This window comes from Triticum dicoccoides, chromosome 3B (genome assembly GCF_002162155.2).
Source record: "Triticum dicoccoides isolate Atlit2015 ecotype Zavitan chromosome 3B, WEW_v2.0, whole genome shotgun sequence".
Lineage (NCBI taxonomy): Eukaryota > Viridiplantae > Streptophyta > Magnoliopsida > Poales > Poaceae > Triticum > Triticum dicoccoides.
The window spans coordinates 631,561,548-631,582,679 of record NC_041385.1 but is presented as its reverse complement, the minus strand read 5'-3'; the positions used below and the strand labels follow the sequence as shown (position 1 = coordinate 631,582,679).

At 57.3% G+C, this 21,132-nt stretch overlaps 1 protein-coding gene across 1 annotated transcript; it reads left to right on the top strand.

Moving 5' to 3' along the window:
* Positions 1–614: 614 nt before the first annotated feature.
* LOC119281695 lies at positions 615–1,128 on the top strand. The gene has a single exon (XM_037562157.1). The coding sequence runs from the start codon at positions 685–687 to the stop codon at positions 943–945; it is 261 nt and encodes an 86-aa protein (XP_037418054.1). The 5' UTR covers positions 615–684; the 3' UTR covers positions 946–1,128.
* Positions 1,129–21,132: the final 20,004 nt, after the last annotated feature.

The window sequence follows — 21,132 nt, the reverse complement described above, 5'->3', positions numbered from 1 at the left end:
CTAATCATGTCAGGGCGGCTCATGAGTGAAGCACTAAGCCAATAAAAATGGCGAGCCCGGTCCTGAGATTCCTGTACATGCGCCTCATGAGTGTCATTTGTTTACGCTCGTAGGAAGCTTCCTAGCGACATCCGAAACGTACGGAGGACATACAGTACTGAGCAGCCAGCCATGTCAATCAAGGGAGCAGCAGCCAGCAGTACGTGCCAAGTTGACTATACTTTGCAAAGATGAGAGCACCACATCAGCAAAGACGAACGTTAATCTGGTAATCATCAAGATGCTCGCATGCTTAATTGATGGCCACGTCCAACAAGCAAGTCCTTAACCAGACGCGCGGGGCGGGTAGGAGCCATGCGCATGCACATGCACATGCATGCAGCTCCGCGCGCCATGGATATGCACGTACGCACAAAGTCAATGCCCTTTGGAGCCAGGAACTGCCAGATCGCTCACAAATTTAATCACTACTCCATGTTACAATAATTGTACCGCTGTTAGTACTGGTGAACAGGCTCGTAAATAATTGGAAAAACAAATTGCAAACGAGCGTGCGCTGGGCAGGCCTATATATACATCGGTGGTGCCGTGTAATTCAATCAAGCAGGCGGTAGCTTCACATCGTAGTAGTAGCTAGAGCTAGCGAGGTCTCCTCGACCCCAGTCTCAGTAGTTTCTCTTCAAGATGTCGCAGAGGCCGGGGAGGCACCAGAGGAGGGCGTCGCAGAGTGTGTTCTCGCTGCCGGAGAACTTCGCCAGCCTGGAGGACGTGCCGGCGGACGGCGTCGGCGAGCAGCGGAAGCCCGCCGCGGCTGGGGCGGACGCCTCCGAGCAGCAGCCCGCGAGGCCGGCGGGGCGCCACCGCCGGGCAATGTCGATGGCCGTGCCCTCCAGGGACCTGGACATGATCGTGGAGGACATGGGAAGCTATAAGTACGGCGCCTGATTAGCAAGATGTGTAGTTCACGCTGGTGTGTACGTACGAGTTCTTCAGTGGCTGTTGGGTAGTGTCAGTTCTGTACGCCGTTTGGTTGTTTTGTTCTGTGCTGTGTTTTCACTGTTTCCCCGAATGTGTACTCCTCCTTTGCTTACCTGACCAGAGTAAAGAAATCCCGCTGTCTGTTTCAAATTTGCAGTGTTTCTGGCACAGGTAAAAATTTACATACGTGCTTAGGTTACAGTATAATGCGACAGAGCTCTTCGGAAGCAGGATAATTTACTGATTTTTCATTCCAAAGGATGATACAGTTGTGTATATGGAACTCCTACCGTCGCTAAGCCGAGAGCCGAGAATCGTCGCTAATCCGATCCCAGACGGAGAACGACGATGCCACAGTGGTGCCGGCCGGTAGGCGGGGCCAGCGAGACGAGTCGATGGTAGCAGATCCGGTGAACGGTGATGGAGATCATGGAGGTGACGCGAATCTTGCGAGGCTAGGCCAACGAGCGGCGAGGCGGATCCGGTAGACGACCTGTCACCGTGATTTTTTTTTTAAGAAACTGACATCGGCACAGCGCTCGTGCTATCGTGCGCATGACCTCATCCGGCCGTGCTTTTTGTTTGTGCTGCTCGAATCCCCCATCGCGCGCGCTCACAGCCTCCTGTTAGTGGGCCCGCCCAGGAATGCGTCTTTTTTTTCTGCACCTGGTTTTTTCGAAGGTCGTTTTTTTACCTAGGTCGGTTTCTAATTAAAAATATGTGAATTAAAAAATCGTAAATTCAGAAAATGTTGACGAATTCAAAAAATTCACGGATCTGAAAAAAAGTTCACACAGTGCTCATGATTTCAAAGAAAGTTCACGGATTCAAAAATGTTGACAAAATAAAAATTTGTTCGTGGCGTCAAAAAATGTCCACAAATTACTCGAGGATTTGAAATAGTGTTCACGAATTAAAAAAAGTTCAGAATATTGAAATATTATTCATCAATAAAAAATATGCTCATGTATTTAAAAATAATGTTCATGAATACATAAAATGTTTGTGGATTTGAAAAATGTTAGAAAATTCAAAAAAATCATAAGTTAAAAAACATTATGAATTTGAAAATTGATTGTGAATACCAAGTTGTTCGCGTATCTACAAAAATGATCAAGGATTTGGAAGAAAATCTCCATAAATAAGTTTTTCGTTTTAGGGACATTTTTCTAAATTCGGAATAAAAATTTGAAAATTCCGGAAAACACGACCATTTTTTGAATCCGACATGAAATTTCCATTTTTTGTATATTTTGATTTTTTTCATATCAACATTAAATATGATTTTTGAAATTACGATTGATGTTATAAATTTATGAATTAATATAAATAGAAAATAAGAAAAGAAAAAGAAAACATACAAAAAATAAAAACCCAGGCAATAAAACAACTCATGAACCCCTAAAAAAATGAACCTTCTTTTTTTTAGGGTACTCATGAACCTTCTAGAAGGTACCGAAACCACTTGCACGCTCTCTTCGCTCGATCTCTAACGGGGCACCATCTACCTACGCACGTGAGTGAGATGCACAGCATTTGTGTGGGCATGTGTGTCAAATACTCACGTACGTGCGGCGGTCCATGCACTACTCGGCCCATTCCACGCATGTCTCAGCTTAGCCTTTTTTTCTTTTGAGAATTTTTTGCATTCAAATCACGAAACAATACAAAATAGTTGACCCTTACAAGCACACTGAAACTCAAACACAAAGGACCATAAACACCTAGAGTACCCTAAGACAACCAGAACAAAAAAAGATCTCCGGAGCTCTTGTCATCATCCTTATATCTTGAGAGAAGACCCCTGCAACACAAAGATCTGCAACCAGGCGCAAGCAGGTCATCATCTTCGACCACGGAACAATTGCCGCGACGCTGCTTCCTCCTTTCTTGACACCAGCGCTGAGAGGGCATGGACATCAATCCAACACACCTGCAACAGCCGTCGCCATCTTTGGCTTTGAGTACCGCGAAAAATGTCCCTTCCGGAAGGAAGAGAACTCGAGTCATCCGACCGGTCCAGCACCACGGCCGGGCCATCTGCCCGGGCAAAGCAGAATCTTCCTCCAGCATCAGTGCAGAGGAAGGAGAAGAACAACAGCAGCAAATCATACCGACAAGAAAGAAGAAGGGTCTTCGTCTCCCTGCATTCATCGCCCATCTAAGGCCCAAACGGCCAGTGCCAATGGACCTCCAGTCACCATAGCCCGCGACCTCGACGAGATCCGGGGATCCCCCACCCCACTGGCTCCTAGACGAAGGCCAAAGCCTCGCTTGACCGCAAAAGGAGCCCGAAGAAACTTATCCCGACGCGACACCACCGCAACGGCCTCGGCAGCGTCACCCTCAACCCTAACCCTACCACACACACCTAGCGGACAGACCCGAGGTTTCCCCTCCCTCCTGCGGCCGGAGCGGCCGACGGAGAGAGAGGGAACCGGCGGCGCCACCGGCGGCGTGCAGGAAACCCTCGTCGCCTCATTGATCGCCTCGTGTGATCCTACTTTGGAAATCTATAGGTACGTGTCGTTTCGAGTTTTCTGTTTTTGGGTGCTCTTCCGGTGATACTCGCTCCTGTTCTGTGTAATCGTGGCTACTCAGTCTGTTTCTTTTTCGGACTATTATAATGGACAAACGTTACATTTCTAGGAACCTTACTGAAGGAGGGGAACGTTTGGACCTGGGGGTACGTGCACCCGTTTACAAAAAAAGTAGTAATTGCAAAAAGGTTGGAAATTCATGGACTTTTTTGGAAACAAATTTGATCACACTCGTGTAAACTTATTTGCAAAGAAATAACTTTAATGGTACTTTTGGCCAAAAAATCAGCACTATAGTAGAGTTACTATTCACTTCTTTTGTCATGGGAAAATTTGTTTTTTTTTTGGTCCAGATTTCTGACAGGGGAAAATTTGTTTATGCAGAAAAAATATATGAGTGTAACACTTGATCAAGTTGGGTCTATATATCCAACACCACCGGGTTCTCATTACTGTCGACATCTTTGTCACATTGTGTCGGGGGATGAACCCCAGAAAGGCAACGAAACCCGGATCTATTTCAAAAACAGCGGGGCCCGCATCGCCCCGTAAACTGACGTGCGCCAGGCTGGGTCACTCGACCCGGCAAGGTGCGCGACCCGGTCAAGACCCTCGACCCGGCCGCAGCGGCTGGCGCAAAGCAACTCAACCCGGCGCAACCTTGGTTTCCCAGCAAGCCAACCCACACGTGGCGTCCACGGCAACCCAGCCACGGGTCAGCTCCCGTCCCATCCAGGCCGTACGATGGGACGAGACCTCAATCACTGATGACCAAGACTACAGTGTCCCCGCCCATGCCCGTGGTCAGCCGAAGCGTGGAAACAGTGCCACTTACCTACCCGCTGACCCGGGCTGGCACGGTAACAGTGTTCCCGTCCTCATCGTTGACGACAGCAAGCGGCGGCCTGACGGAGAACACTGTGCGCGGCTTGACTCGGCCACGCCATGACGATCGACAAGACGGCGCACAGTTCCCCTAGGCACGCGGTGCCCGCACCTAGGGGAACCCGGCGAACCACAAGCTCCCAAGCGGGACACAACCCGGTACCCCGGACACCGACAGTACGGACCCACCGACTCGGCATATTACCATTGTAACCCTGGGTGGGTTGATCTATAAACCCCCCCAGGAGTCCACGCCTACAGAGAGAGATGATATGTGAGATCCCCGGCATGCAAAGCCACACGAGATAGAACAAGCAAGCAAGATAGGACTAGCCACAACATAGCAACACCAGAGAGAAGGAGCAGCCCGAGCTTTGGCCAGCCTCCTTCCTCCTCCATACAGCTCCAGGAGCGACATTGTACTATCGACCATCCAACTAAACTCGGCAGGACTAGGGGTGTTATCTCTCCGGAGAGTCCCGAACCTGGGTATGTCCGGCATCCCACGCCCGCGCATATCAACCTCGCCTCCGAAGCCCACCAGCGCCCTCGAGCCTCCTCCTCTCTTTAGCCATCCCTTGGCATCTGTCGTGCGCCCACTACGACAGTTGGCGCCCACCGTGGGGCAGCTCGAGGAGCTGGCCGGAAGCATGCTTCGGACGGGGCCCTTCTCCTACTCCGACGAGTCCGTCGCTCTGGCGGACGACGTCATCGGCGCGCTCGCTGCCTCCTTCACCGCGCTGCGCATCTCCGACGCGCTCGCGGCCGACGAGTACCCTAGCGAGGTGCTCAGCTACTCCGACTCCCCGCTCCCTCTCAGCAGCGGATTCACTGCCGGGGCGATGGACGCCCACGTGGAGGTCTTCGTCACCGGTGATGGCGCCTCTTCCTCGTCGAGCAAGGCGAGAAGAGTCGCCGAAGCCGCGGGCGCCACGGCACGGACGGAGCCATCCGACCCGCTGCGCGCCGCGATGCAGAGCCTCCGCATCCCCATCGGCACCGATGTCGACGCCACCAATGTCGGTGAAGCCCGAACCCAACTCGAGGATAGGCGCCAGCAAATGCTGGACCTGTCCGAGACACTGGCCGCCACCAGGCGCCGCCTAGAAGCTGCTCAGATGGAGCACGACGCCGCCCATGGATTCACGCCCGCCGCGGCCGAGCCAAGCCGGGTCGATACTCGCGCCCGGGGAGGAGCGACCGGCCGGGCCTTCGGCGCCGTCTGGACCGTCTACGAGACCCCAGTCAAGAACATGCGCGTTGCGAAGGCACCCGTGGTCGGCCTCGACCAACTCGCTAGCGAGGAGCTCAAGGAGCGCATCGGGCGGATGCGTGAGCTCCTCCACACTGCCAACACCCAGCAGGATCGCCTCAACCAGCTCGCCAAGCCGACAGGGTCCGGCTCCGCCCGCCTTGGCGGACCTGGCGAACTCCTGCACACGGCCTCCTCGCTGCCCAGCGAGGCGCACTCCAGCCAAGCCCGGACCCGGCGCAACCCGGTCGGCACCGCCGCCGACGCTCTGGGCAACGAGCCCACCTTGGAGACCCAGCGCAGACCCGGCCAGCTTGGCCGGCGTCCGGCTCCAGCTGACCCAGCCCCTCGAGGCCTGGCCGACAGTCGACTCGGCCCGCGCACCATCGACGACGCCGAGATGCGCCACCGCATCGACCAGCTCGCTCGCTCCCTGGAGGTGGAGGAGAGCAGCGCTATCGGGACGGCGTGCTTCGGCCCACACATCCGGGAGGAGCCCTTCCCCAAGGGGTTCATGCTTCCCCGCGACACCCCCAAGTACAATGGGACCATGAAGCCAGAAGACTGGCTCACCGACTACACCATGGCCATTGGCATCACCGGTGCCAATCATCGTCTCGCCATGCGCTACGCACCGCTCATGCTCCAAGGATCGGCTCGCACATGGTTGAACAGCCTGTCGATGGGCAGCATCAACGCATGGGTCGACTTCGAGGAGGCATTCGTCCGCAACTTCACGGGGACGTACAAGCGGCCCGGTCGCCCCAGCCAGCTCGCCATCTGCGTGCAGGGGCCGATGGAGACCAGCCGCGAGTACCTCGCACGCTGGACCGAGCTCCGGAACAGCTGCGAGGGCGTCCATGAAGTCCAGGCGATCCAATACTTCGTCAGCGGGTGCCGAGACGGCACCCTCCTCAAGCACAAGCTTCTACGCTCCGAGCCGGCCACCATGGCCGCGCTCATGGTGACGGGGACAAGTACGCCAACGCCGACTCCGCCATGAAGATCCAGGTGGCGCTAGATGAGGCTGGGAAGGCGAAGCCGGTCCCTCCACAGAAGCCGGCCGGCGAAAGCAGCCGGCAGCAACACCACCAGAACAACAAGCACAAGGCCGAGCAGCCGGCGCAACGTCACGACAACCGGCTCGTCGCGGCCGCCGAGCCTGCGGCGGACCCGGCTGCGAAGCGCCGGCAGACCGGCAAGATGGCATGGCAACCCGCCATGAGCTTTGAAGATATGCTCGACGTCCCATGCAAGCACCACAGCAGCGCAAGACCCTCCACGCACACGCTTCGACAGTGCGCCATCACCAAGCGCATCATGAGGGGCGACGTTCTGCCTCCTCCGGCTCCGGCTCTGGCTCCGGGCGTGGGTCAGCCGCCTCCGCCTCCACCGCCGCCACCCGCCGGCGGCGTGATGCGGAACGACGCCTACCCGGACCAGAACGCAGCCTACATCGTCTTCACCAGCCTCGGCGACAACAAGCGCAGTGAGCGCCTCCTCCGGTAGGAGGTGAACACCGTCGTCCCGGCCAAGACGGATTTCATGCATTGGTCGGATCGCCCGATCACCTGGACCCGGGAGAATCACCAGGCAGTCACGCCGAGTCCGGGTGGTTACGCCCTCGGCCTCAACCCTACCATCATCGCGGCGCGTACCTGCAAGTTCTCCCGAGTCCTCATCGACGGCGGCACCAACATCAACATCCTCTACCGCGACACGATGACCAAGCTCGGCCTCAAGGCCGAGGACCTGGAGCCAACCCGGACCGTCTTCCACGGCATCGTACCCGGCCTCTCATGTTCACCCATTGGCCGGGTCCGGCTCGACGCCCTGTTCGGCGACAGCAGCCACTTCCGATGCGAACCGATCTGGTTCGAGGTGGTGGACCTGTCCAGTGCGTATCATGCGCTGCTGGGCCGGCCCGCACTTGCCAAGTTCATGGCAGTCCCCCACTACGCATACCTGAAGATGAAGATGCTGGGTCCCAAGGGCCTCATTACCGTCACCAGCGACTACGGCAAGTCTCTGGAGTGCACCCGAGACGGCGCCAAGCTGGCCGAGTCGTTGGTCATTGCCGAGGAGCGGTGCCAGCTCGACCGGATCATCGCCCTGGCCGGCGAGGCTTCCGACGCGTCGATCCCGACCCTGGACCCGGCAGATGAGGCCGCCTTCAAGCCCTCAAAGGAAACCAAGAAAGTGAAGCTAAACCCGGAAGACCCCAGCTGCAGCAAGTACGTTGTAGTAGGCGCCCGCCTTGACAGCAAATAGGAAGGCGAGCTCGTCGACTTCCTCCGTGAGAATCAGGATATCTTCGCATGGACCCCCAAAGACATGCCGGGTATCCCGAGGAAGTACGCTGAGCACAAACTCCACGTCCGCAAGGACGCCAAGCCTGTCCGTCAACCCCTCCGTCGATTTTCCGAAGAGAAGAGAAGAACCATTGGTGAAGAGGTCGCCAAGCTCTTGGCGGCCGGCTTCATAATGGAAGTGTTTCACCCCGAGTGGCTGGCCAACCCAGTCCTTGTCCTGAAGAAGAACAAGACCTGGCGCATGTGTATCGACTACACCAGCCTCAACAAGGCCTGTCCCAAGGATCCGTTCGCCCTCCCCACGGATCGACCAAGTCATCGACTCGACCGCCGGGTGCGAGCTGCTGTCCTTCCTGGATGCTTACTCCGGCTATCACCAGATCAAGCTGGACCCGGCCGATGCCCTGAAGATGTCCTTCATCACGCCCTTCGGGGCGTACTACTACATGACCATGTCGTTCGGGTTGAAGAACGCTGGCGCCACCTTCCAACGCTGCATGCAGAAATGCCTGCTGCTCCAACTCAGCAAAAACATCCACGTGTACATGGATGATATCGTGGTGAAGACCAAGTAGCACCTCATGCTCCTCGACGATCTGAAGGAAACATTCGCCAACCTCCGTGAATACAAGGTCAAGCTCAACCCGAAAAAATGCGTCTTCGACGTCCCAGCCGGAAAGCTGCTCGGCTTCCTCGTCTCGGAACGTGGCATCGAGGCGAACCCGGAGAAGATCAAGGCCATCGAGCGCATGCGCAAGCCAACCTGGCTGCGCGATGTCCAGAAGTTCACAGGCTGCCTGGCTTTGGTCAGCCGGTTTCTAAGCCGGCTAGGCGAGAAGGCACTGCCCCTGTACCAGCTAATGAAGAAAACAAGCCCATTTGAGTGGAACGGCAAGGCAGACAAAGCCTTCCAAGACCTCAAGCGCATGCTATCCACCGCAACCGTCCTGGCCGCACCGACCGACAAGGGGCCATTGTTGCTCTAAATAGCCGCGACCTCGCGGGCGGTCAGCACGATGCTGGTGGTCGAGCGACCGGAGAAGGGCAAGATCTAGGCCGTGCAGCGCCCGGTCTACTACCTGAGCGAAGTGCTCACCACCTCCAAGCAGAACCACCCGCACTACCAGAAGATGTGTTACGGCGTGTACCTCACCGCCAAGAAGCTGAAGCAGTACTTTCAAGAGCACGTCGTCACCGTCGTCAGCACGGCACCGATCGAAGAAATCATCGGGTGCCGGGACGCCTCTGGCCGGGTCACCAAATGGGTGATCCAGCTAGCTGGCCACACCATCCTCTACGAGCCCCGCACCATGATCAAATCTCAGGCCCTAGCCAATTTCCTCGTCGACTGGACCGAGACCCAGTACCTTCCGCGGCCTCCCGACTCGACGCATTGGCGCATGCACTTCGACGGGTCCAAGATGCGACTCGGCTTAGGGGCCGGCATCGTACTATCATCTCCGAAGGGCGACCGACTCCGCTGCGCACTCTAGATCCACTTTGCCGCCTCCAACAACGTCGCCGAATACGAAGCCCTTGTGCACGGCCTCCGGCTTGCCAAGGAACTCGGCATCCGGTGCATCCTGTGCTACGGTGACTCGGACTTGGTGGTGCAGCAGTGCTCCGGCGAGTGGGACGCCCGCGACTCCAACATGGCAAGCTACCGCTTCCTCATCCAAAAGCTGTCTGGATCCTTCGATGTCTGTGAGTTCCTCCATGTCCCGCGCGCAGAGAACGAGGCAGCCGACACGCTCGCCGAAATCGCCTCGTCACGTCAAGCCATCCCATCCGGCGTCTCCCTCGAGCACCTACACAAGCTGCCCGTCAAGCCGTGCCGGACTCCGAGTCCATCCACGTCCCAGAAGACCCGGCCGCGCTGCAAGCCGACCCGGGGACTGCTGAACCCAGCCCAGGGACTGCTGAACCCAGCCCGGGGGCTGCTCAGCTCAACTCGGCCACCATCACCCCGGACCCGGCCGTCGCTGTCACCAACCCGGGGGCTGCTCAACCCAACCCAGGTGCCACCGACTCGGAACCCACCCAGGTGGCCGTCTTCACCGCCGTCACGGCCCCATCTTGGGCCCTGCCGATATCAGAATGGCTGGAGAACGGGGTTCTCCCCATGGACGAAACCGAGGCTCGGCAAGTTCAGCGTTGGGCGTCCGCCTACAACATCATCAACAACGAGCTCGTCAAGCGCAGCTCTACTGGCGTGTTCCAGCGCTGCGTCGAGCAGGACCGCGGCATCGACATCCTCCTCGACATTCACCAGGGCGAGTGCGGGCACCACGCCGCATCTCGATCCCTCGTGGCCAAGGCGTTCCGCCACGGCTTCTATTGGCCAACGGCCCTCGAAGACACCGAGTCGCTCGTCCTCAAGTGCGAAGGATGCCAGCGCTTCAGCAAACGCAGCCACCAGCCGGCGTCCGCACTCCGCACCATACCGATCGCCTGGCCCTTCGCGGTCTGGGGACTCGACATGGTGGGATCCTTCAAAACCGCTCGAGGCGGCATGACGCACTTGCTGGTGGCAGTGGACAAGTTCACCAAATGGATCGAGGCAAGACCAATCAAGAAATTGGACGGGCCAACAACCGTCCGATTCATCAAGGACATAGCGGTGCGCTACGGCATGCCAAACAACATCGTCACCGACAACGGTACCAACTTCGCCAAGGGCGCGCTCGAGCAATACTGCTCCGTCTCCGGCATCTGCCTCGACCTGGCCTCCGTGGCACATCCGCAGTCCAACGGGCAGGTCGAGCGGGCCAACTCATCCTGTCCGGCATCAAGCCGTGACTCGTCAAAGCCACTCGTCCGCTCACCCGACAGTTGGCTCGACGAGTTGCCCGCCGTTCTCTGGAGTCTGCGCACAACACCAAACCGGTCGACCAGGTTCACCCCGTTCTTCCTCGTCTATGGATCCAAAGCCATCATCCCGACCGACGTCGAGTTCGACTCGCCGCGCGTCACAATGTACACCGAAGCAGAAGCAAGAGAAGCACGCGAAGACGACGTCGACCTGCTCGAAGAGGCGCACCTTCTGGCACTTAGCCGCTCGGCTATTTACCAGCAAGGCCTGGGGCACTACCACAGCAAGAAGATCAAGCCTCTCGCAATCCGTGAAGGCGACCTCATCCTCCGACTCGTCCAAGAGCAGGTAGGCCAACACAAGTTGTCCTCTCCATGGAAAGGCCCGTTCATCGTGAGCAGGACTTTGCGCGACCGCAACGCCTACTACCTCATCGACGCGCGCAAATCGAAGAAGCGCAAGAGGGACACCGCCGGCGAAGAAATGACCCGGCCGTGGAACGCGGAGCTCCTCCGTCCGTTTTACAGTTAGCCGCACGAACGTATGTATCAACGCCTTTTGTAAGCATATGAAACTATGGGGTCCCCGAATGAGACTCGGGGGCTGCCTTTTGCCGACCAATTTATTTGCTTCCATATTTCACATCACTTTACTACCGAACCCGGCCGCCGGCTCTACTAGCTCGACCCGGGGGCTCGAGGGCTGGCCGGCTTGATCATCACCCCGTCGCTTTACTTGGTGATTCCTGATAAAGATAGGATGCGACAGTCCCCCACTTCACCCTAAAACCGCAGATCCAGCTCTGGCAGACAGCGGGCAAGCACAATGGGCTAAGGCTCCCCTACGATTCATACACTAAGTCAAAGCCGTCGGGCCGACCAACCCGGTCCGACGCTCGTCAACTAAGTTAGCCGCACGACCGGCTGCTCACCAACCGGCCAAGCCGGATTGCCGCCAGCCGGCCCAGTGGGTGTTTCGCTCGCGCTCAACGCTTCTAAGGACCCAACTCCTGCGGCCGCCTCTCGAAGAGCTGAACTCCTTGTCACGGACCAGAGCCTCGGCCATCTGACTCGCTGGGGGAGGGGGGGGGGAGTTTCAGAGAGGAGCAACGCATGAAATAAGTTCGAAAAAAGAATAAGGCAAAAAGCAAATAAACACTCACAACATTTACACATAAATGTTTCAAGCAAAGGCCCACGGCCCGAATTCATTACACCCCGAAAACCCCCAGTGGGTGGGTGGACCTGCTACTTAACAGAATTTGCTACAAGCATTCTCATGCATTCCCAGCGCCGCTTCGCGGCGTCGACGACTCCCCCCGGCCGGCCTCCGGGTCCAGCGAAGCACCGATGTCCTCTTCGGCTTCTGCGTCGCCGTAGACGCCCGTCTCCTCTGAGCTGCCCTCCGGGTCGCGAAGAAGAAAAAGCCGTAGTCGTCACCATCCACGACCGCGCCGTCTTCCGTCCGTTCCGGATGGAACTCGTCGTGGAAGGCAAACTCGGCGATATAGCTAGCCCGGGAGGCGATCCGGCCGGCCTGCTCCTGCAACAACTGCTCCGAGCCAACGCGCTGACACATCAGCGCGTCCAACTGAAGATCCGGATGCCAAGATAGCGCGATCCGGAGTGCCATCTCAGCATCGGCCCGGGCGGCGGAAACACGCCAGTCGCTAAGGCGATCCGGGCCCATCTCCAACCAGCGCGCCAGGCGCGAGAAGCTACACGGATGGACGGAGTCCGGCCACAAGGCCGCCGTCATCGCAGTGCCGTCTCGAGACAACCGCTCCATCTGCGTCCCCAAGACCCGCAGCCGGGCCTCAGCAGCGGCAATGATCTCCGGGAAAGTCCAGGCCATCAACGGATCTGTCCCGGATCCAACAACGTCGGTCGGATTGCACTGATAGCGGACGACTTCTTCCGCCAGCCGCTGCGTCTCCGGAAAGGCCCCTGCAGCCAAAGAAGAAGCAAGTCAGAAGGGCAACAAAGAAGAAAGGGCCGGGTCCCAACCCGGCAAACAACAAAGAAGCAACACTTACTGGACAAAGACTCTTCCAGGTGCTGCGCCTCGAGCAACGTACCATGTCGCTCCCGCTCCAAGACACGGTCCCGCTCCCCGAGCGCCTTCTCCAGGTCAGCCGCCTTAGCAAGGGCCGCCTTCAGCTCGGCGTCCTTGTCTTCGGTCGCCTTCTCGTCCGTCTCACGACGGCGAGCCTCGGCCTGGCGGGCCTCCTCAGTCGTGGTGGCCTGCTCTCGCAGACGCTTCACCTCGGCTTGGAGCCGGCCCTTGTCGTCGACCAGCTGGCCGCGCTGCTGGTCCGCCTCGACTAGGGCCTACTGCGTCTCCACCACCTTGGCGGCCTCCGCCTTAAGAAGCTCCACCTCGGCCTCGAGGTGGCTCTTGTGACCCGCCAGCTGCTCGTGCAGCCGGTTGGCCTCGTCAAGAGACCACTAGGCCGCGGCCGCCTCCGCCTTCGCCTGCGCCGCCTCGACACCAAGACGACCGGAATCAGCAACAAGCCGTCATAGTGATGACCATCCCAGAACAGCAGGGTCCGCCAAGATAGCACCTCGGCTGCGAAGAAGAAGAACTCAGCAGAAAGAAAGAAAAAGACAAGACCTAAGATTTGGCCCAACTATTACACAGTTGGCCCGAATCTCGGGGGCTACACCCAGTGGGTGCGCTAGCGCGCCCCCACTAGAAGAAAAGAACACAACAAAGTACCTGCAGTGACGTGAAGCTCCTCCTCCTTGGCGGCCAGCTGCTCCTTGAGCTCCCGATGCTTGCCCAGGAGCCGGTTGAAGGCGGCAACCCGGAAGGCGTCAAGGTGCTGAAGAGAAGACCAAAGTCAACACAAGGCCAACGCTCCTAAGGTTCGACCCAACTACAACATAGTTGGCCCGAACCTCGGGGGCTACACCCAGTAGGTGCGCTGGCGCACCCCCACAAAGTTGAAATCACAAGAAAGCAAGAAGGAAAGAAGAATTTACCAAGACGGCGCGCTCCAAGTCGCGCGTCCGCTCCACCTCGGCCTGGGCAAAGGCCTCAAGCCGCTCCGTCCGACCTCGAAGGCGGCGGCTAACGGCGTCCGGCGCCGCCTGCTCCTGGGTCTGGGGCCCAAAGACGGTCGCGCCCCCGCTTTGCGCGGGCGGCGGCATGGCGGCTCGGCACCCTCCCGGACAGAGCACCAAGGCACGCCCACCGCTGGCCGCTTGCGACGCGGCCAACACCTCCTCTGACGCCCCTCCCGGCGTCGTCACCTCCTCGGACGCCGGGACGCTCCGCGTCGCCACCTCAGGCACCGCCGCCTGCGGTGCCTCCTCCAAGGTGACGCCGTCTCCACCGCCAGCGGTCCCCGCACGCTCGACCACGTCGGCCCGCGGCGGGGTACCTTCCCCCACCTCCACGACCTCCCGGTCGAGGACCACCACCTCAGCCCGGCCTCCGTGGCCGCGCTCCCTCACCGTCGACGGCTCAAAAACCGTCCCTGCCACCATCGTGCCCCCCGGCATCTCGCGCCAGGCTGGCTCCGCGCCGCCTCGCGCCCATGCCGCCGCCGCGTCGGTCCAAGCCCCGACCGACGCCGCCTCCAACTCCGCCTCGGCCCGGTTCCTGTCCCGCCAGGCCAAGGCATCGGCGTCATCCGGGTCCAGGCCGAGGTCCGAGTCACCCCGTCCCTCCTCCCCGGCCAGGCCGGCGAGGTCGGACCGGCTCCTACGGAACGCGGCCCCCTCGGCGGCCGCGGCCTCCACCGTCGCCCTGTCCAGCGTGATCGGCGACCTGAAGAAAAAAGAAGAATGAGCAAACGCAAGACAAGGCTGGCCCATGAAATTAGGGCGCAAGCAAGAAACAAGACTTACCCCGACAAGACTGGGACCGGGGTCGGCTTCCCGCGTCTCTTCTTGGCCGGCCTCCCAGGCTCGGCCGGATTCACCTTACGCTTCGAGGCCCGGGGTCGCGGTGCGATGCTGTCCTTCCCGTGTGGGCGGCTCGGCGCCGCCCCATGCGAGGACCCGGCTCCGCCCGCCTCGCCGCCTCCCCCGCCCAACGCTGCTACATCAACAACCGGTGTCAGCGTCGCCTACGCCGCAACACACCCAAAACGATCCAAGATGAATGAAGAAGAGAAAGACTCGAAGCTTACCCGCGCGACGCCCAGCGCCAGCGTCGGACTCGGCCACCTCCTTGCCGCTGTGAGCCGCGGGCTCCTCTGGTGCCACCAGCGCCACCTGCAACGGAGCCCGGGCGTAAGGGTGCCGGCTCACGTTCAGAAGAATCTCCTGCGACGCGTCGGGACGAATGAGAAGATGCACGGCGGAAACATAGCAAGACCAGATGCTCACCTGCGGCGTCGGGTTCGCCTGGCTGTACGGCGCCTTGCCGAATCGCCAGTCCTCTCCAAGGTTGGCCTTGGAGATGTCGTTCACGCGTCGCGCGACCTGCTCTACAGACAGCCGCGTGGATCCCATCCGGTTGGGATCCTGAAGCCCGATCATCTCGCTGATGAGGCAAGAGCACCTCTGAAGCGGGAGAACCCGGCGGGTGATGAACGCGGCAAGGAGGTCGGTGCCAGTGAGCCGCTCCCGCGTCCTCATCACCGTGACCCGCTCACAGAGGTTGACAATCTCCTGCGACGGGCGCCGGAGCGACTAGCCCCAGTTCATTTTCGCCCGTGGCGGCGCGACGGCGAAGGCGGGAAGGTTGATGTGGTCCACACCATGGTTGCGGACATAGAAGAAGGAGTTCTGCCACTTCTTGGCAGAATCCTCGAGCGGGATCTTGGGGAAGTCCGAGCCTGACCGCTTCGAGATGACGGCAGCCCCGCAGTCAGCGAACTCTCTGGCCGACGGGCCCTGCTGCTTCAAGGAGAAGAAGCGCGCCCAGAGATCAATGGCGGGCTCGACCCCCAGGTACCCTTCACACAGGGTCATGAAGTCGGAGAGTTGGACGATGGCGCCGACGCCAAGGTGGTGCGGCTGGAGGCCAAAGAACTCCGAGAACCCGTGGAAGAAAGTGCTCGCTGGCAACCCGAAGCCGCACTCAAAATGCGTGAGGAAGACGACGCGCTCCTGCCCCTCGGGCCGGGGCCTCTGCTCACCGTGCGGCAGACGGATGCTGATGTCCGTCTCCCGCGGCAGGCGCCGCGAGGACCGAAGGTAGGTGATGTCGTCGGTGGTGACGGTCGAGCCCATCCAGGAGCCTGATGGCAGCGACATCACCGGAAGAAGAAGAGGAAGAAGGACGACGGAGAAGGTCTCTGCTCAAGGCCGCGGGCGCAGCTGCACGTCGGTGGCAAGAGGTAGAGCGAGAGCAGGGGGACAGGAGGGCGCGAGCGAGAATAATGTCCGCCGCCCCCTTGCCCCCCTCAATTTATAACCCCCGGTTCAAACGTGGGGGAGTGGGATCGTCTGCACGTGCCCGTTCCACTACCCCGGAATAAGTGCGCACGTACACACGCACTAACTGCGCGGGGAAGTGCAACCGGCCCCCAGACGCCGCAATAAATCCGCGCAAGTGGCCAAGGGCGCGTGGCGGCGGGCCCCGGCCCGTCGCCCAGTCCCGTCATGCGCGTGTCCTATCAGGCCCCTCCGACTTCCGGGCACCACGTGGCGCCTGCCCGAAGCCCGAGGGATTGCCCCAAGATTGGACGGACTCCTCGGTTCCCGCCAAGGCCGGGATGCCGCGATCCGGTTTCCGGGAAAACCGGCACACAGTGGGTGTTGCCGGACCCGGCGTTCGCAGATTCCGCCTTGCTCAAGGGGGAAGCTGCGAAGGCCCACTCATCCGAAGACGACGGACCTTCACAACTTCGGGGACTACTGTCAGGGGGATGAACCCCAGGCAGGCAACGGAACCCAGATCTATTTCAAAAACAGCAGGGCCCGCATCGCCCCGCAAACGGACGTGCGCCAGGCCGGGTCGCTCGACCCGGCAAGGTGCGCGACCCGGCCAAGACCCTCGACTCGGCAAGGTACGTCGACCCGGCCGCAGCGGCTGGCGCAAGGCAACTCTGCCCGACGCAACCTTGGCTTCCCCAGCAAGCCAACCCACCCGTGGCGTCCACGGCAACCCAGCCACGAGTCAGCTCCCGTCCCATCCAGGCCGTACGATGGGACGAGACCTCAATCACTGATGACCAAGACTACCGTGCCCCCGCCCATGCTCGTGGTCAGCCGAAGCGTGGTAACAGTGCCACTTACCTACCCGCTGACCAGGGCTGGCACGGTAACAGTGTTCCCGTCCTCACCGCTGACGACAGCAAGCGGCGGCCTGATGGAGAACACAGTGCGCGGCTCGACTCGGCCACGCCATGACGATCGACAAGACGGCGCACAGTCCCCCTAGGAATGCGGGGCCCGCACTTAGGGGAACACGGCGAACCACAAGCTCCCAAGCGGGACCCAGCCCGATACCCCGGACACCAACAATACGGACCCACCGACTCGGCATATTACCATTGTAACCCTGGGTGGGTTGATCTATAAAACCCCCCAGGAGTCCACGCCTACAGAGAGAGATGATATGTGAGATCCCCGGCATGCAAAGCCACACGAGGTAGAACAAGCAAGCAAGATAGGACTAGCCACAACATAGCAACACCAGAGAGAAGGAGCAGCCCGAGCTTTGGCCAGCCTCCTTCCTCCTCCATACAGCTCTAGGAGCGACATTGTACTATCAACCATCCAACTAAACTCGGTAGGACTAGGGGTTTTATCTCTCCGGAGAGCCCCAAACCTGTGTATGTCCGGCGTCCCGCGCCCGCGCATATCAACCTCGCCTCCGAAGCCCACCAGCGCCCTCGAGCCTCCTCCTATCTTTAGCCATCCCTTGGTATCTGCCGTGCGCTCACCACTACACATTGACTATGCCCATGATCAGAAACATGATCATCAACAATACATAGACTAATCCTAGAGGCTTGGCTAGAAATCTTAATGGTGTTTATGTTTTCACAAATGGAACTAAGTTTTCCCCCATAATCTCATATTCACCATCATTGAAATTATAGTACATAAATATAAGCATAATTATAAACATGCTAATAAAATAATGACTTTATTATTGCCTCTAAGGCACGTTTCCAACACTAAATTGGATGTTCAATGGTGTAGAGACAAAAACATATTGAATAGTGGCATCTTTCTCTGCACCACATTGTAAATAGACGGATACTGAACCCAATCATATTGTCTCCCAGCTAGGTGTCCTCCTAGAAGCTCATGGATTGACCATACCAACATCGCAAGAACTTCTCACAAAGAAAGAAGATTTGACTTTCATCAAGCCCTTCCAAAATGATAAGTCAATTGACTTTCTTTCTACTTGAGAGTTGATGCAAGGTTTTGGAAGATAAATATTTATTATGGAGGAGTTCTTATCAGGCACCTTTCTTGTTTTGTAACTTGAATAGACATCTAGTAAGCAATCACATGTTTTTCATTTCCAAATTTCCGACACCTAACACACCTTGGTCCTTTGGCCTACACAAGACATCACATTTACTCGGTCTATACATCTATTTGTGCTTATGCCAAAACAACTTTGACTCAATTCAAGTCCTTTTAATGACCCTTTGGGTATTTAAAAATGAAAATACAACATTTATGAGTGGATTTTTCACTCATTTTTACCTATGTTTAAATAGGATATTCTCAGGTATTTCTGAGATTACCACTTTGATTTTTCTACTATTTTTATAATTAGAGGGGAGTTTGTCATCGTAATGGTTCGACATCCTCCTCCTTTCAATGTCACCCTGCTCCCTTGGACCTTTTTTTTTTCGATAGACACACCCCTCTTCAATTCATTTTTTTCCAACAGGTACAACAAGTTTTCTTCAGAAGATCCCCTAAAACTCCCTCTTATCCAAGTGCAACCCACGATGTGGTAACCTCTCCATGCATGCCTCGCAACGTGTGGGGATGGAGGCGTCAGTCTTTGGCCATGATCCCAATCGTCATCGTTGCCCTCACAATCCCCGCTTTCAGACCTGGCAGTTTGAACCTAGCAATCGATGGCCCCGTGAGCTCGTTTGTAACGCCCCGAGACCGACGCTCCAGAAGACTTCCAGCTATTCCGAGTTTCGCCGTGCGATGTATTTGTTTGTTGCATTCTTCTTAGCTTCATTTGCATTGCATCATGTCATCATGCCATCATATCATTAATTTTAAAACTCATCTAAATAAACTGTATGGATCTTCAATCCATTTAAATCGAGGGAAGGGTGACTTCTCTTTATAACATATCTCCCAATATTATTTAGGGAGCTATAATAAATATTCCATTAACTGGAAATCACCCATAACACATTTGCATTATTCTTCAACTCTTCTTTTATCCGACTCAACCTTCTATCCTTCCTTTTTGACCTTTTAGTAAAATTGAGTTGCAATTTTACTTCTCCATAAATGTTCCAAATCTGCCCATAAATCACATCTGGTGTGTAGGGTCACCCCTTATAATTTCAACCCATTTGGAGTTCATTCGAATGGGTTTCAAAATCAAACTTGTCTGAGTTAAATCCAACAGGTGTGGATTTTACTTCCTCTAAAAATCCTCAGTCTATTTTTGTCAAATTCCTCACATTTTTGTGAGTCCGAGAAAATTATCCCCATGTCCAAATTCTTGTCCACTCATTTTTTTCTCTCCCTTTCTTTCTTTGCTTTTCTGTTTTTTTGGAAGAGATCTGAAAAAGAGAAAGGGAGAAGAGAGCCCAGCAGCCTAGACTAGACCGGCCCATTTGCCCCTGGAGGCCCAGCCGCGCCCTCTTAACCCTAGCCTCCTGTCGATCCCCTCGCTCTCTCCCTCGATGCCCCATCCAGCGCCGCCAGGAACCGTCGCTCGCTAGCCCTCTCCCTCCGCTCAATCTCCTCACCCTCTAGATCCCCACGCGCAGCCCTCGACCCCCCTCGCTCCATCGCCCCGTCCCTCCGGTGCAAGACCCGCGCTCTGCCCTCGCCGGAGAAGAAAACCAGGCCGGAGCCCCGTCGGCCTCCTCGCCGCCGTCGCGCCCCCTTCCATCAGCAGCGGCGCCCTCGTCCTGTCCCCTCTGCCTCCTCCTCGTCAGAGCCCGTGCCTCCTCCTTCCTCCATTCGGCCTCAACCTCCAGCCAGCCACCGGAGCTCGCTCGCTGCCGCCGGGCTTTGCCTCGCCGTGCTGCCCCAGGACGTCGCTCCCCTGCCGTCTCCGGCGCCGCAGCACCGGAGCTGCTCCTTCCCCGTGACCCCGAGCCCCTAGCGCCGCCGAGCTCCTCCGCATCACCCCTGCCTCGACCCTGCTTCGCCTCTGCACCGCGCCGCCCCGTCGACCCGATGCATCTCGTGTCTCCCTTCCTCGTCCCGTACACGAGCCGTCCCCGTGCTGCCGCTGACCACCACCATCGCCTCCTTGCCGCTGGCATCCCGAGGCCCTTGTGTTGTTTTGTGTTGGACCGTCAAGGCCGGCAAGATCGACTACATGGACGCCAAGACCACACCAGGACTGCCAAGCATCGTCTCCGGGAGTTTTCCCCAAGTACCACTACGGTCGTCATCCGCCAAGTACCCCTTCGGATCACCAAGTTCCACTACGATTGCCGTGTACATCTACCGACGCCCGAAGACCCGTGTACCACGAGCGCCAAGTTCGACTACCGCACGGTTACGCCAAGTTCATCTACGGAACGTGTACAACTACTTCCACTACCGTCGCCGTGAACAACTACTTCCACTACATCGCGAGAACGTCTACTTCCCTCTACGAACTTGATCCACCCCGAATATGCACGCTTCGAAGGTATACCCCCGAGACGACCGCCCATGAACGAATGCTTGTGTGGTTGTATGAGATGCTCGTGTTTGCACCATGTCCGAGAGAGGTTTTTGCACGTTCCTCATTTGCCATGCCGTCGTCCCGTGGGAACCCGGTAACCGAGATCACCCCACCACCTTTTGCATGTCACGCTCATCCGCACACTTCCTTTTGCACCGGTATCTCCGTGAGCTACCGGAACCGATATGTTGTTGTGACATCATTTTCGGATTCGTTTCCGTGGCACCCATTTCATTCCGCCATGGTGACCAAATGCTCCTTATCATCTTCATGTCAACTTTTTCATAAAAAAATTGCATAAAACTTGCACATGTCATCCGCATCATGATAACAACATTTAAATGGTTAAAAAATGTGTTTGCATTAAATTGCTAAATGACATATGGGGATTTTCCGGAATTGTTGTTTGTTGTTTCCGGCCTCATTTAAATTGACTAAATAGTTAGTTTTTATTATGCTTCACCTCTTGCCATGTTAACCAACATGTAATATTGTTGTGTTCCTAAACGAGAGAAAACTAAATAATTGATGTGGTGTTTCGTCAAT